The sequence below is a fragment of the Labeo rohita genome, chromosome 23, assembly GCF_022985175.1.
Source record: "Labeo rohita strain BAU-BD-2019 chromosome 23, IGBB_LRoh.1.0, whole genome shotgun sequence".
Classification (NCBI taxonomy): Eukaryota; Metazoa; Chordata; class Actinopteri; order Cypriniformes; family Cyprinidae; genus Labeo; species Labeo rohita.
The window spans coordinates 16,979,225-16,992,812 of NC_066891.1; the positions used below are offsets into that span (position 1 = coordinate 16,979,225).

Below are 13,588 nucleotides of genomic sequence, written 5' to 3' on the forward strand. Positions count from 1 at the left end.
CTAATGGATTTATTTTACTATTTTGTATTGTGTGTGTGTGTGTGTATATATACATATATATATATATATATGTACAATTATAGATTGGAAAGTATACATATTTATATATTTTAAATATACTTTTACTTTGTAATAATATTGTTATTAAAGGATTAGTTCACCCAAAAATGAAAATTCTGTTATTAATTACTCACCCTCATGTCGTTCCAAATCCATAAAACCTTCGTTCATCTTTGGAACACAAATTAAGATATTTTTTATGAAATCTGAGGGCTTTCTGACCCTGCTTAGACAGCAACGCAACTGACACATACTCTTGTGAACACACATTGAAGACTGACACTGAAGACATTATTGAATAAAGTCGATATTTTTGTTTTCTTTGAACACAAAAAGTATTCTCCTAGCTTCATAAAATTACAATTGAACCACTGATGTCACATGGACTATTTTAACCATGTCCTTGCAACCTTTCTGGGCCTTGAACGTGTCAGTTGCATTGCTGTCTATGCAGGATCAGGAAGCTCCTGGATTTCATCAAAAATACCTTCATTTGTGTTCCGTAGAAAAACAATTTCTTACGAATTTGGAACATTTTCCATTTTTGGGTGAACTATGCCTTTAACTCTGTTAATAACAACAAGAAATAAAGTACATAAATATATATATATTTCACCAGACTCCATTTTAATAGGGATAATTTATTTATTATGCCACGCATATAGAACTAACACTTCTCAAAAGCAACACAATGTACATATTCATGGCTGCACACCACAGCACAGTGAACAGCTTTAGCTCTTTGCTAATATACTCTGTGGAGCACCAGAATCACTACAACTCACAAGAAGCTAAACAAAGTTCCCTCACACAACACAGAGACACAATAAAGGACTGATGCTATTTGGATACCAAAGCATAGATGTGGATGGGGACAAGGGCTTTCATGGAGAGCAGCATTCTGTGCTGTTGACTACAGATCTGGACCTTTGAATTCACTGCGTTTCCATCTAGTCTCCATTCTACAGGAGCTGGCGTTGCGTGGCGTTGCGTGGCGTTATGTGTGGGAGAGTAAGCACAATGAACACACTAAGACTGATGACGGGCCGCCGCTTCAGATGGGCCTCCTGAAGTTCTTGCCGGCGAAACGAGCCTTGTCACCAAGCTCCTCCTCAATCCTGCAGACGACAAACAATATCAAAATCAATCTTGGACTTTCACTCACTTTAACCAACTTAAAGGAGAAGTTCACTTCCAGAACTAAAATTTACAGATAATGTACTCATCCAAGATGTTCATGTCTTTCTTTCTTCAGAAATTATGGTTTTTGAGGAAAACATTTCAGGATTCCTCTCCATATAATGGACTTCTATGGTGCCCTGAGTTTGAACTTCCAAAATGCAGTTTCAATGCAGCTTCAAAGGGCTCTAAACGTTCCCAGCCGAAGAAGGAGGATCTTATCTAGCGAAACGATTGGTTATTTTCTAAAAAAATGTAACATTTATATACTTTTTAAACCTCAAATGCTCTTGTCTAGCTCTAACTTTGTTTTTCCAGTTCAATACACTTAGGGTAAGTCGAAAAACTCCCACCTCATTTTCTCCTCCAACTTCATAATTGTCCTAAATCGCTGCAGAAGTACCGACCCAGTGTTTACAAAGTGAGCATGCAAAGGAGGTCAAACATCCTTTACAAAAAAAGGTGATGTAGGATGACTTTGAAGTTAGAGGAGAAATTGAGAAGGGATTTTTTCGACATACCCTAACTGTCTTAAACCGGAAAAACCTGAAATATCTTCCTCAAAAAACATAATTTCTTCACGACTGAAGAAAGAAAGACATGAACATCTTGGATGATAAGGGAGTGAGTATATTATCTGTACCTTTAAACTACTTAAAACTGTGCAGTTTCAGAGTTGTAATGATTATTAAGAAGAAACTATGCAGGAAAAAGAAATAATGCATCTTTAATAAAGCTTGAGTAAATAAATAAACATTAAAAAATGATGCACTGAGCCTACAAGGCCGTTTGAGGTTGGTAGGATTTTTGTTTTTTGAAGTCTCATGCTCATCAGGGTTTAAATAATTGAATATATTTTAAAAAGTAATTTATTCCAGTGATGGCAAGGCTGAATTTTCAGCAGCCATTACTCCAGTCTTCAGTGTCACATGATCTTTCAGAAATCATTGTAAAATGCTGATTGCTGCTTAAGAAACATTTATTACTATCAATGCTGAAAATGTTATTCCTACTTAATATTTTTGTGGAAAACCTGAATAAATAAAATTATTACGGCAACTTTTGATTCATTTAATACACCTTTGTTGAATAAAATCATTAATTTCTTTTTCACATTTAGTAAATTTGTAGTATTTTTTATGTAAGAAGTAAGACAGTTTAGAGCTATGAGAGAGCGTTTGGTTGCTAGGAAGAGTAGTCAAATCTAGTGTTATTATGCAAAAATATTTGACTGTACAACGATCAATCAGATTCAACTGTACCAGGTAGAGCACTTGTATAAGTATGTAATAGTGTTGTATAAATGCAACCGCTTACCTCAGCAGCTGATTGTACTTGGCCAGACGCTCAGACCTGCAGGGAGCACCAGTCTTGATCTGAGAGGGAAAAAAACATTTTACTATTATTCCCTACACAGCTTTGGCTAACGTTAGATAAGACATTGCTTGGCAAGCTTTGTACCTGGCCAGTGCAGAGTCCCACCACAAGGTCAGCGATGAAGGTGTCCTCTGTCTCTCCAGAACGGTGGCTGACCATCACACCCCATCCATTAGACTGGGCCATCTTACAGCTAAACAAAAGACGGAAAGAAAACACATTACATACAAAACCAAAATAAGCTCAATTTCTTCAGTTCTTATATAAAAATATGCACATCCACAGTGTGAGAGATCAGAAACACTCACGCCTGAAGGGACTCGGTGACGGATCCGATCTGGTTGACTTTGAGCAGCAGGCAGTTGCAGGCCTTGTCAGACACGGCTTTAGCGATACGCTTGGGGTTGGTCACGGTGAGGTCATCACCCACCACCTGGATGCTAGTGCTGGCAGTGAAGTTGGTCCAAGCCTCCCAGTCATCCTGGTCAAATGGATCCTCAATGGAGACCACTGAGAAGCAAAAGAAGGAACTTTAAGTGGCTTTATAAAATTAAGGTTGAACCACTGATGTCACATTGACTATTTTAAAAATGTCCTTACTACCTTTCTGGGCCTTGTATGTGTCACTTGCATTGCTGTCTACACAGGTCTCAGATTTCATCAAAAATATCTTAACTTGTGTTCTTACAGGTTTGGAACGATATGAGGGTGAGTAATCAATGACAGAATTTTCATTTTTGGGTCAACTATCCCTTTAAGGTTTATATCTAGGGAACTGCTGACCGGCCTCTAAGGGGTTAAATCACCCCTCATTCACTGCTGGATCTCTTCAAATACCTGTGTCTTTTTTTAGGAGATCTAAAGATACCCAACACACATGCGGGAAGAATTTATGTTTGGGTAAACACACTTAGATAAGAAAAACGTGTTTTGGCTAACACCTTACACTAAGGTTATCATAAGTTAATGCACTATCAATTATTATTAATTACATTTGTTTAATGTTTATTTATCACGTAAGTTGTCTATCTAAATGCTCTGACTTCAGATTTGCACTAAGCAGTTGTCACTGGCTGTCTAAGGATTGTAGTATCACATTCTCTCACACAGTAACACTAAAGATCAGGGATACTGACCAGGATAATCCTTGACAAAGCTCTTGTAGAGGTCAGCCAGCTGGTCAGGGCTGATATAACGGCTGGGGTCATCAGGTGATTTGAAGTCCAGGTCGTACTTGCCACCCTTGTAGAACTCGGAGGCGGCCACATCCATGCCGATCACAATCTTGTCGGTGTAGCCGGCTTTGCTAATGGCATTCTTCAGCAGCTCCAGAGCTGAAAAAAATATTATAGATACTTTTATTCAACATAAAGATTTTAGGTTAAAATGTATATGCATCTGTAAGATAACGAATGTTGTAGGTTTACACTATTATAAATTCATTTAATGGTTCTGCAGTCTGACAAATGCTGTTTTAAATATACAAACATTCAACGTAGTCTGTAGAACGTTAACTACAAAAGTATTTCATGTCAAATGCCCAATACCTCTGTAAGTACTCATAACAATGCATTAATATTTCTGCAGTTTATATTAGCTACAGCAAAATAAGCTCAGGCACTGATTTGTGACCATGGACCACAAAACCAGTTATAAGGGTCAATTAAAATTAAGATTTATACTAATAAACAAGCTTTCCAATAGATCTATGTGGTTTGTTACGACAGGACAAAATTTGGCCTAGATACAACTATTTGAAAATCTAGAATCTGAGGGTGCAAAAAAATCAAACTACTGAGAAAATCATGTCAAGTCGTCCAAATGAAGTTCAAAGCAATACATATTACTAATCAAAAAGTAGATTTTAATATGTTTACGATAGGAAATTTACAAAATATCTTAATGGAACACGATCTTTACTTAATATCCTAATGACTTTTGGCATAAAGAAAAAAACGATAATTTTGACCCATACGATGTATTGTTGGCTACTGCTACAAATATACCCGTGCTACTTAAGACTGTTTTTGAGGCCCAGGGTCACATTTGTACATTAAACATAAATGAATTTTGATAATATATCTCATGGTGCTTATTACACATAGGCTTTAAACCCCCAGCAACATCTGGATTCCTGTCTAATGTTTTAGTCTAACTAAAACTTCTATATTAATGTCACAATAACAAATAATATGGGTAAAAAAGAGCATAAATATTTAGACATTCACAAAGTAAGTAATCTAATGTGAAGAACTCATTTTTCTCTGCAACAGGCAGATGTTATGACTGATCGTAGGTAGCGCAGAGGTCATGCGCATTCCCAGAATTCCCCAGAGAGTGGGCCACAGCTGCAGAACTTCACTAGCTTCAATTCAATTATACCATTGCACCAGATCTTAAAATGAAAACCACTTGTTGTTTGATGGAAATGAGTTTTGAAGGACTGAACCAGTTTAGGTAATGATTCATAGTAACTCAAACATTTTGTTTTTCAATGGTCATGTTTGTAAAATCTATAATCAACATAACAGTAATCTCTGACTCCTTGAGTTATCTCAAGTGTTATCTATAATCTACATCTTATATCACACTGTACATTAGTGCTTATCTGTAGTTTTTTGCTTACTATGGGCCTCAAAAAATGAATTGGTTCTAAAAATAAATCATTTCTAAGATCAAACCCATGATAGTGTTTTGTGTGGAAATACATGGGAATTCAACCACTCATAATTCTGTAGTATTTACATTCTTAAAAATCTGCTCCATAAAACTAGGGCAGATCTAGATCTAGACTCTCTTCCTGTTATCGTAAAACTCCAGGCTCTCACCTTCTTTGTTCTCAAGGATGTTGGGGGCGAAGCCACCTTCATCGCCCACATTGGTGGCATCTTTGCCGTACTTCTCCTTAATGACATTCTTCAGGTTGTGATAAACTTCAGCACCAATGCGCATGGCCTCTTTGAAGTTGCTAGCACCGACAGGCAGGATCATGAACTCCTGCATGGCCAGCTTGTTGCCAGCATGGGAGCCACCGTTGATAACGTTGAAGGCCTTTGAAAACAGACAGTCTATTTATAGTGTGTCATGGTTTGCATCCTTCAGTAATGTTTACAGTGTATGTCATGGGACATTTATTCCAGAACAAAATGTTAGCAAGTATGCATCAATTCTGGATGGTATTTATGATATTTTTTTACTTTTTAAAATAAAAAGAGTGTTTAATTTTAATTTTTATTTTGTGAATTTAATTTTAGCAAAATAATTAAATAAAGTAACTAGGGCTGTCAGTCAATTAAAAAATTTTATCTAATTAATTACATGATTAATAATTCACAAACTAAATATGGCCGTGAAAATACCCACAAAAGATTATTTAAAGCTATTATTGTCTTAAATGAGAAAGTAGCAAGTAGAAAATACAAATAGTAGCTTTAGATTCAGCATAAAATGTATTACACATAAACATTTAGGCTGCAACGGCCCAATGTAAACTTTGGAACATAAAAGAAGATCATTTGAGAAACATCTCAGTATTTTTTGTTAATACAATGAAAGTCATTGGTAACCAAAACAGCTTTGTTACCAACAGTCTTCAAAATAACTTCTTTCATGTTCCACAAAAGAAAGGTTTGAAAGGACATGAGGGTGAGTAAACGATGACAGAATAAAATTGTTTTGGATGAACTATCGCTTTATTTATTTATTTGTTTGTTTGTTTATTTTAATGAAATGATCATCTAAATAAAAAACTAAAATCTGCCAGCAGGTGGCGGTAAATCTTTACGAGTCATTCATTTGATTCCTTAAATGGCTGATTCATTCTCTTTATGAATGGGCCTTTGAATCATTGATTCACATGATTCGTTCAAAACACGGATTCATTCAGAAACTAAGCAGCCCTGTGTTGCTCTGAGACGTGTAATAAGTCTGCGTTAAAATATTTAAATTGCTTTATTTTTCATAACTAATTAAGTTACCTGATCGCCCTAAAATAAATACATAATTAAAATTTTATCCACTGTGGCTCTTATATTTAAAGTGATAAAAGCCAGCAGATAAAACTGCGTAGACAAAGTGCTCTGATGAATTCAATCACATGACTTGTTCATGGCAAAGTCACATTACTTTTTAAATGCAGATTTTATGTGATATCCCAAAATTTGGTATAAAATATATGGGTATTGTACAGTATTGTACAGCATTAAAGGGTCATCAGATGCCTATTTTCCACAAGTTGGTATGATTCCTTAGGGTCTTCATGAAATGCAAAAAAACTTTGGTTAAAATCCTCAATGGATGTATAAAAACAAAACACCCTTTTTAACCTTGTCAAAAACAGCTCTGTTTACAGCGACCCGTTTCGGTGCATGTCTCTTTAAATGATAATGAGCTACTGCTCACCCCGCCCCTGTCTTCCGTTTTTTGTGTATTTGGTGGCGCATTACTATCACAAACAAAACAAATCCTCAGTGGCTCTGATGTCAGGAGGAAATGGCGGACAGCGTACAACTGGCTGAGGGCGAGAATATGCTAATACGGGACAGCCCATCAGCTGCCATGGGCGTAGACTGAGCTCAGAAAATTGTAATGCCTTGATAATTAAGACTGTTTAGGTTTTTGGGGGATTAAAAAACAAGGAGTTTTATCATTGTACTGTGGTTGTGTTCACGCACTGCAAAGACACATTTATATGCAAACACCATGTAAAAGTGAACTTTTCATCCAATGTCCCCTTTAAGGACTGATAAATATTCTGAGCACGTACAGGGACAGGAAGAATGACTTCAGGGTTGCCAGCGAGGTCTGCGATGTGGCGGTAGAGGGGAACGCCTTTCTCTGCAGCACCAGCCTTGCACACAGCCAGGGAGACGCCCAGGATGGCATTAGCACCAAACTTTGCTGTGAATTCAAGTGAGCACATTCATTAAAATAATGGATGCATATTTCAAAGTCTTTATAAACAAGCGTGAAGAGCTGTGATAAATTACGCTTTCGTACCGTGAATAAATTCTATTACGGCAGCTCAAGGAATTGTAACTATAATGAAACACTTAATCATTTTAATATGCTTACACTTGTTTTCGGTGCCATCCATATCAAGCATCAGCTTATCGATCTTCTCCTGCTCCAGGACTGACACGTTCTGTTTAAGCACAAAAGATTGATCACTGACAATATCAATCATTATTCAAGGAGAACGACATTCACACAAACTTCATTTAGCATAGAACAAATGCGACGTTACGGCATTCACAGCATTGTGAGATTAGGGGGAGTTTTTTTTTTCTTTATAACTGTCTTTAGAGATGACTAAAATGCTAATATGTATTCAAATGTTAGTTAATATTCACAACAAGACACTTACCACCTCAAATAATGGTTCCAAACTTATCTAATTCTTTTAAATAATCTTTCAGTACCTCTCTTGTATATTATGAATAACACAAGTCAACAACAGTATACATTATCATGTTAGTCAAAGAACAAATATTCCTACCTGGCTAACCAGAGCAGGTGCAATTGTTTTATTGATATGCTCAACAGCTTTTGAGACACCTGCAGGGACACAAGCAGACCATCACTGACCCAGGCCAAGGAGTGGATGAACATGCAGAGCAGACATGACTAGATGATCACAGAGCAGACGAGTGCTTTATTGTCAAGGAGAACAACTGTGATCATCTACAAATACCTGCCGTGGTTAGTCGTCAAAGCAAACTCAAAGGCTCATGCTGCTTCTGTGCTATATCAAAAAGGGGTTAAGTTCCTCACTTCAGTTAATACACACGCTAATTTACCTGATTACACAAAGCAGGGGCCAAGAACTCATTTACATATTTAACAGCTCTTTTCACCCCTGACGGAGGAGAAAAGACGGCAGAAGAAAGAGAGGATGAGAGGAGAAAAGAAAAACACTGGAGTGCAGATGGATACAATTGAAAATTGAGAAATTGAGTGAGAAATTAAGAAATGAATGTTAAAAATAAATAAATACAGTACATTCATTTTATTTAGATGTTTTCTAGATGTTATTATGACATGAAATATACATACATTTTTATGTATATTTGTGTAACATTACATATCAAGCATGACTCAAAAAGGGTTTGAAAAATAAAAAATTAATTAGACACACTAAATGTTTTTTGAAAAAATGCTCTTATGCTATTTGTTTGATCAAAAATATGGTAAACATTACTGTGAAATATTATTACAGTTTAAAATAACTTTTCTGTTAATTAGATTCAAATTCTTAATCTAATTAATTACAAGATGTTACGATTAATTAATAAATCGCAAAATAAATTTGACTGTAAAATACCCACAAAAGAATATTTAAAGCTATTTTTGTGTCAGTTGAGAACATATCAAGTAGATATTGTAGCTTCAGAAAGAAATATTTTATTTAATTCAACATAAAATTTATTACACATAAACATTTAGGCTGCAACGGCTTAATGTAAACTATCGAACATAAAAGAAGATAATTTGAGAAATATCTCGGTATTTTTTGTTCATGCAATGAAAGTCATTGGTAATCAAAACAGCTTTGTTACCAACAGTCTTCAAAATACCTTCTTTCATGTTCCACAAAACAAAGGTTTGAAATGACACGAGGATGAGTAAATTATGACAGAATTCAATTTTTTGGGGGTGAACTATCACTTTAATGTTTATTATTATTATTATATTTTTTAACGAAATGATACTCTAAATAAGAAACTAAATCTGCCAGCAGGTGGTGGTAATTGTCATTATGAGTCTTTCATTCACTTATTTGATTTGTTCAAATGGCTGATTCATTCAGGAATGAAGTAAATGGCTCTCTTTTTGAATGGGCCTTTGAATCATTGATTCACATGATTCATTTAAAACGCGGATTCATTCAGAATCTAAACACTGCTGTGTTGCTTTGAAACTCGCAACCATTCTGCTGTGGTTTCAAAGGTAATATCTTATCTGCAAAATTAAGCAAAAACATAATACTGTATTGTGTTTAAAATAACACAAACAATTTCTTATTCACTGATCTGTTGTGTAAAATCACATTTAAGCTTATTATAGATCAAAATCACCTCATGTCATATCGCTCTTGCTGCCCGTGTGATATCATGTGTTATGTGATATATATATAAATATGAGACAGAACACATACAGGGGCATTTTTTGCACCAATATCTTGAGTTTTAGTATCATATTTGTCAACAGTCAACTATGAAATATAAGATGAGTACAGGTCTGGGGACAGGGCCAGTGCTTTAACTGCATTAAAATATTAAAAAAATCACGTTATTTTCATAACTAATTAGGTTAATGTGTTAAACTGACAGCCCTAATTTTAATATATTTTTAAATGTAATTTTAGTAATCATTCCTTCAGTCTTGTGTCACATGATCCTTCAGAAATCATTGGAATATGCTGACATACTTAAGAAACATTTCTTATAGTAAAAATATTTTACTGTCACTTTTGATCAATTTAATGTGTCCTTGTTGAAAAAAAGTTTTTAAAAAAATCTTACTAATACATTTCAAAAACCTTTGAGTTGTTTCTCAAGCAATAGTGTTCAAAAATCCTGCAAACATTTTTATTTTAAACATTCTCATAAAAGAATAATGATAAATAACAGAAATAATAATACATTTATAAACTGAACATCTGAAATACAAACCTTTGCCCAGATAGCGTGTTTTGTCATTGTCACGGAGTTCAAGGGCTTCATAGATGCCAGTAGAAGCGCCACTGGGCACTGCAGCTCTGAAGAGACCTGTATAATAAATACATAAATACATAAATACAATAAATACATAAATAAAGGAAACTTGTGAATGCTTATAAATATATACAAACAACCCGGCTAATTTTGCAGTAATCTGTTTTCAGAATTTACAACTAGAACATTTCACATTTTCATTTTACACAGTATATAATATCCTTAAAGGGAAAAAATATCGATTGATTAAACAATTGATAAGAATAGTTCCTCAAGGCATTTTTAAACACTTAAACTCAATGTAGAAAGTGATGTTAAGGGGGTTTCCTCTTGTGATGTAACCAACTGAGAGAAAGGGACACCCCCAATTGAGGTTGGCACACGTGCTCTACATGATGGCACATTTCAACATTTCAAGTGTGGCAAATCTGCACATGCATATTCAATCAGCTCAGCTGAGTGAATGTAAGTCGATTGCCAAAGCGTGCAGATAAAAACGGATTTAAAGCTTAACCAGAAATTCATCAACTGTTACATAAAGAGTCTGTACCTAACCAATCATTTCCACCAAGCAATGGTAGAGCATCCAAACAACTACAAAATAGGCAACAAAGTGCAATAATGTCTAGTTTTGATCTGAGCAACATATTTATGTTAATATACTGATCCAATCATTATATGCTTGCCAAGCCAATAAAAAAAGTTCTTAGAAATTGTGCACCACTAAAACAACTCTAAGCTCTTCTTTCAGCTGTATTTTTCCAGCCCTCATACCAATGAAAACACATTCATTAAGCTGCGCTCAAATACACACAGACACATTAGATTTGGGTGAGTTGTCTCCACTTGTTTTCATACATCTGGGACTGAGGGGGAAAAGTACAGGAACATCGGCAGAAGATGAATAAACATTCTACACATTAGTCCCCATTAAAAAAAACATTCATCACCTTTAAAAGATTACCTTCATACACTAACCTGGCAAAGTTTGCCAACTCCCTCTCTCAGTTCAATACAATCTGGCAGAAGAGACATTATGCATATTTGTTCTTTTGCCAGCCTCAATCTTTCAAAACGGTCATTCACTAAACATAATTAAAATTCTGGGCATGTGCTAGAGGTCAAGGCACCACCTTGTGTTACATTTGCGCGTAGGACACTAGACAAAAAGCTACAAAGTTATAAAATCAAGTACATGCTTTTGCAAATGAGCAAAACATTAATATGAGAAACAGTGGGGGGGAAAAGTCTAAATGTTGTACACTACTGTTCAAACGTTTGTGGTCTATTTGATTTTTACAGTAATACAGTAAAATTATCAAATGTTATTCATTTAAAATCCATTTTTCCATTTTAATATATTTTAAAATATAATTTGTTTTTGTGACAGCAAAGCTGAATTTTCAGCAGCACTTAGAACAGCTGCTTAGTATTTTTGAGGAAACATTTTTTCTGGATTTTTGGATGAATAGAATGTTTAAGAAAAAAAAAAATTTGGTAACATTATAAATGTTTTACTGTCACTTTGAATAATTTAATACATCCTTGCTGAATAAAATAATAAATTTATTTAAAAACAAATAAATAAATACAAATCTTACTGACCCCAAACTTGAATATAATTACTTTCTGTGTTCATGTGCAAAGCACCATACTGTAGCAATGCAATCCAAGTGGTATGTATTACTTGGGCTATTTATAACCAGCTACCACCTGATACGTCGACTCTATGCTATTGGACACCAACATGAGGGCCTGAATAGGCAGAGAGCAGCTCAGAAGCTCACCCATGTGAAACTGCCACAGCATTCAGACTGTACGCCCCAATAACACCACATACAAATGTCAATTACTGTCGCTTTGTATTGATGTTAAACTTATAATGGACTGTTCTGTGGTTGAAGAGAGAGTAGTAATGGACGATGCTTTTTATCTCTATAATGGTCCAATTTTTGTATTTACCGGCACAATGCAAAATGGATTAAACTTCCTGACAGAATCATCAGATCACTACACATATTTTTAGTATTTATATATATATATATATATATATTTTTTTTTTTTTTTTTTTTTTTCATCATTACATACCTTTCTTGGTGTACAGATCAACCTCCACAGTGGGGTTTCCACGGGGAGTCAAAGATTTCACGAGCGTGGATCTTCAGGATGGACATGTTGCAGTTTCTGAGCAGAAAGAAAACATGTAAAGGACACAAGGAACAAAGATAATTACTACAGCAATATAATTCTGGTAGTACTTCAATCATTAAACAACACTGTTTAATATAATATCATTAGCAAATCTCAAAATAAATATCCATTTTTTATTCTGTACATTATAATGTAATGACACATGAACTCACGTCAGTTTTCATTATTTTATTTTGAATGAATCTAGACAAAATACAATTTTATGTCAATATAATTTTGCTTTATGATGACATGGAAACATACATTTGAATTCTAGTCATAGCTAATCCCACTGAAGGCCTTGTAGTGATTTCCCCACTAGGAAATGACTCAACTACTCCAAACTGAGTCAAAGATGAGGAAGGTACTACTTAGTTTCACCACATTTCATCAGCATCCACTCTTTATATGATCTGGAGTTTCAGTTAACGCAGTCACCAAAGGACTTACAAGTTCAGACTGAGTAATCCTCCCCATTCTGACAGCCAACACGAGCAACAGGCACCAGAAGTTGAGAATAAACTAACTTTACGACTTGCAGGCGACCATTTCAGAGCAGAGCCTTTCAGCTGTCAGCACCTGTTCGCCTAAAATGCAGCTGTATTGGACATTTAGAAATGTGTAGTGACACTAAGATCCTCTCTATCTTGACGCCTGTGAGGGATTGAACGGTTTTACCTGTGAAGTCACTATTCATGTGTCAAATAAATGAACTGCGTGATGTTCTTTAGAAGCTTTTGTTCAATAATACAAAGGATAAATACAGACAAACAGTACTTTTTCATTGCCAGACCAGAATTTCACAAGAAAACCCTTTCCTGTGGATATCACGAGCCTCATTTCCTCATCATCACCATTTTGTGCTCTGTCAGCGTTTTGTGCTAGCATATAAAACCAACAAAACAACACATACACTTCATTTGGACCAATGGAAACTCCTGTAGCCATAAATGTCGGTGGAAACTTCCAACTGGCCACAACACAGTGGGTTGGGTTAACTGAGATAGACAGTAACAAGTGACCGGCCTTGTGTCCGCAGTGTGCTGCTCTCAATTTAAGCAGACTTA

The 13,588-nt window shown here is 35.3% G+C and overlaps 1 protein-coding gene across 1 annotated transcript; it reads right to left on the bottom strand.

The window, feature by feature from the left end:
- Positions 1-666: 666 nt before the first annotated feature.
- eno1a (enolase 1a, (alpha)) lies at positions 667-12,510 on the bottom strand. Its single transcript, XM_051097356.1, is given in 12 exon segments — positions 667-1,178; positions 2,557-2,615; positions 2,701-2,809; positions 2,925-3,126; positions 3,753-3,950; positions 5,445-5,667; positions 7,382-7,515; positions 7,690-7,759; positions 8,114-8,172; positions 10,290-10,385; positions 12,420-12,462; positions 12,464-12,510. Coding segments are annotated over 12 exon segments (1,299 nt in total). The 5' UTR covers positions 12,506-12,510; the 3' UTR covers positions 667-1,114.
- Positions 12,511-13,588: the final 1,078 nt, after the last annotated feature.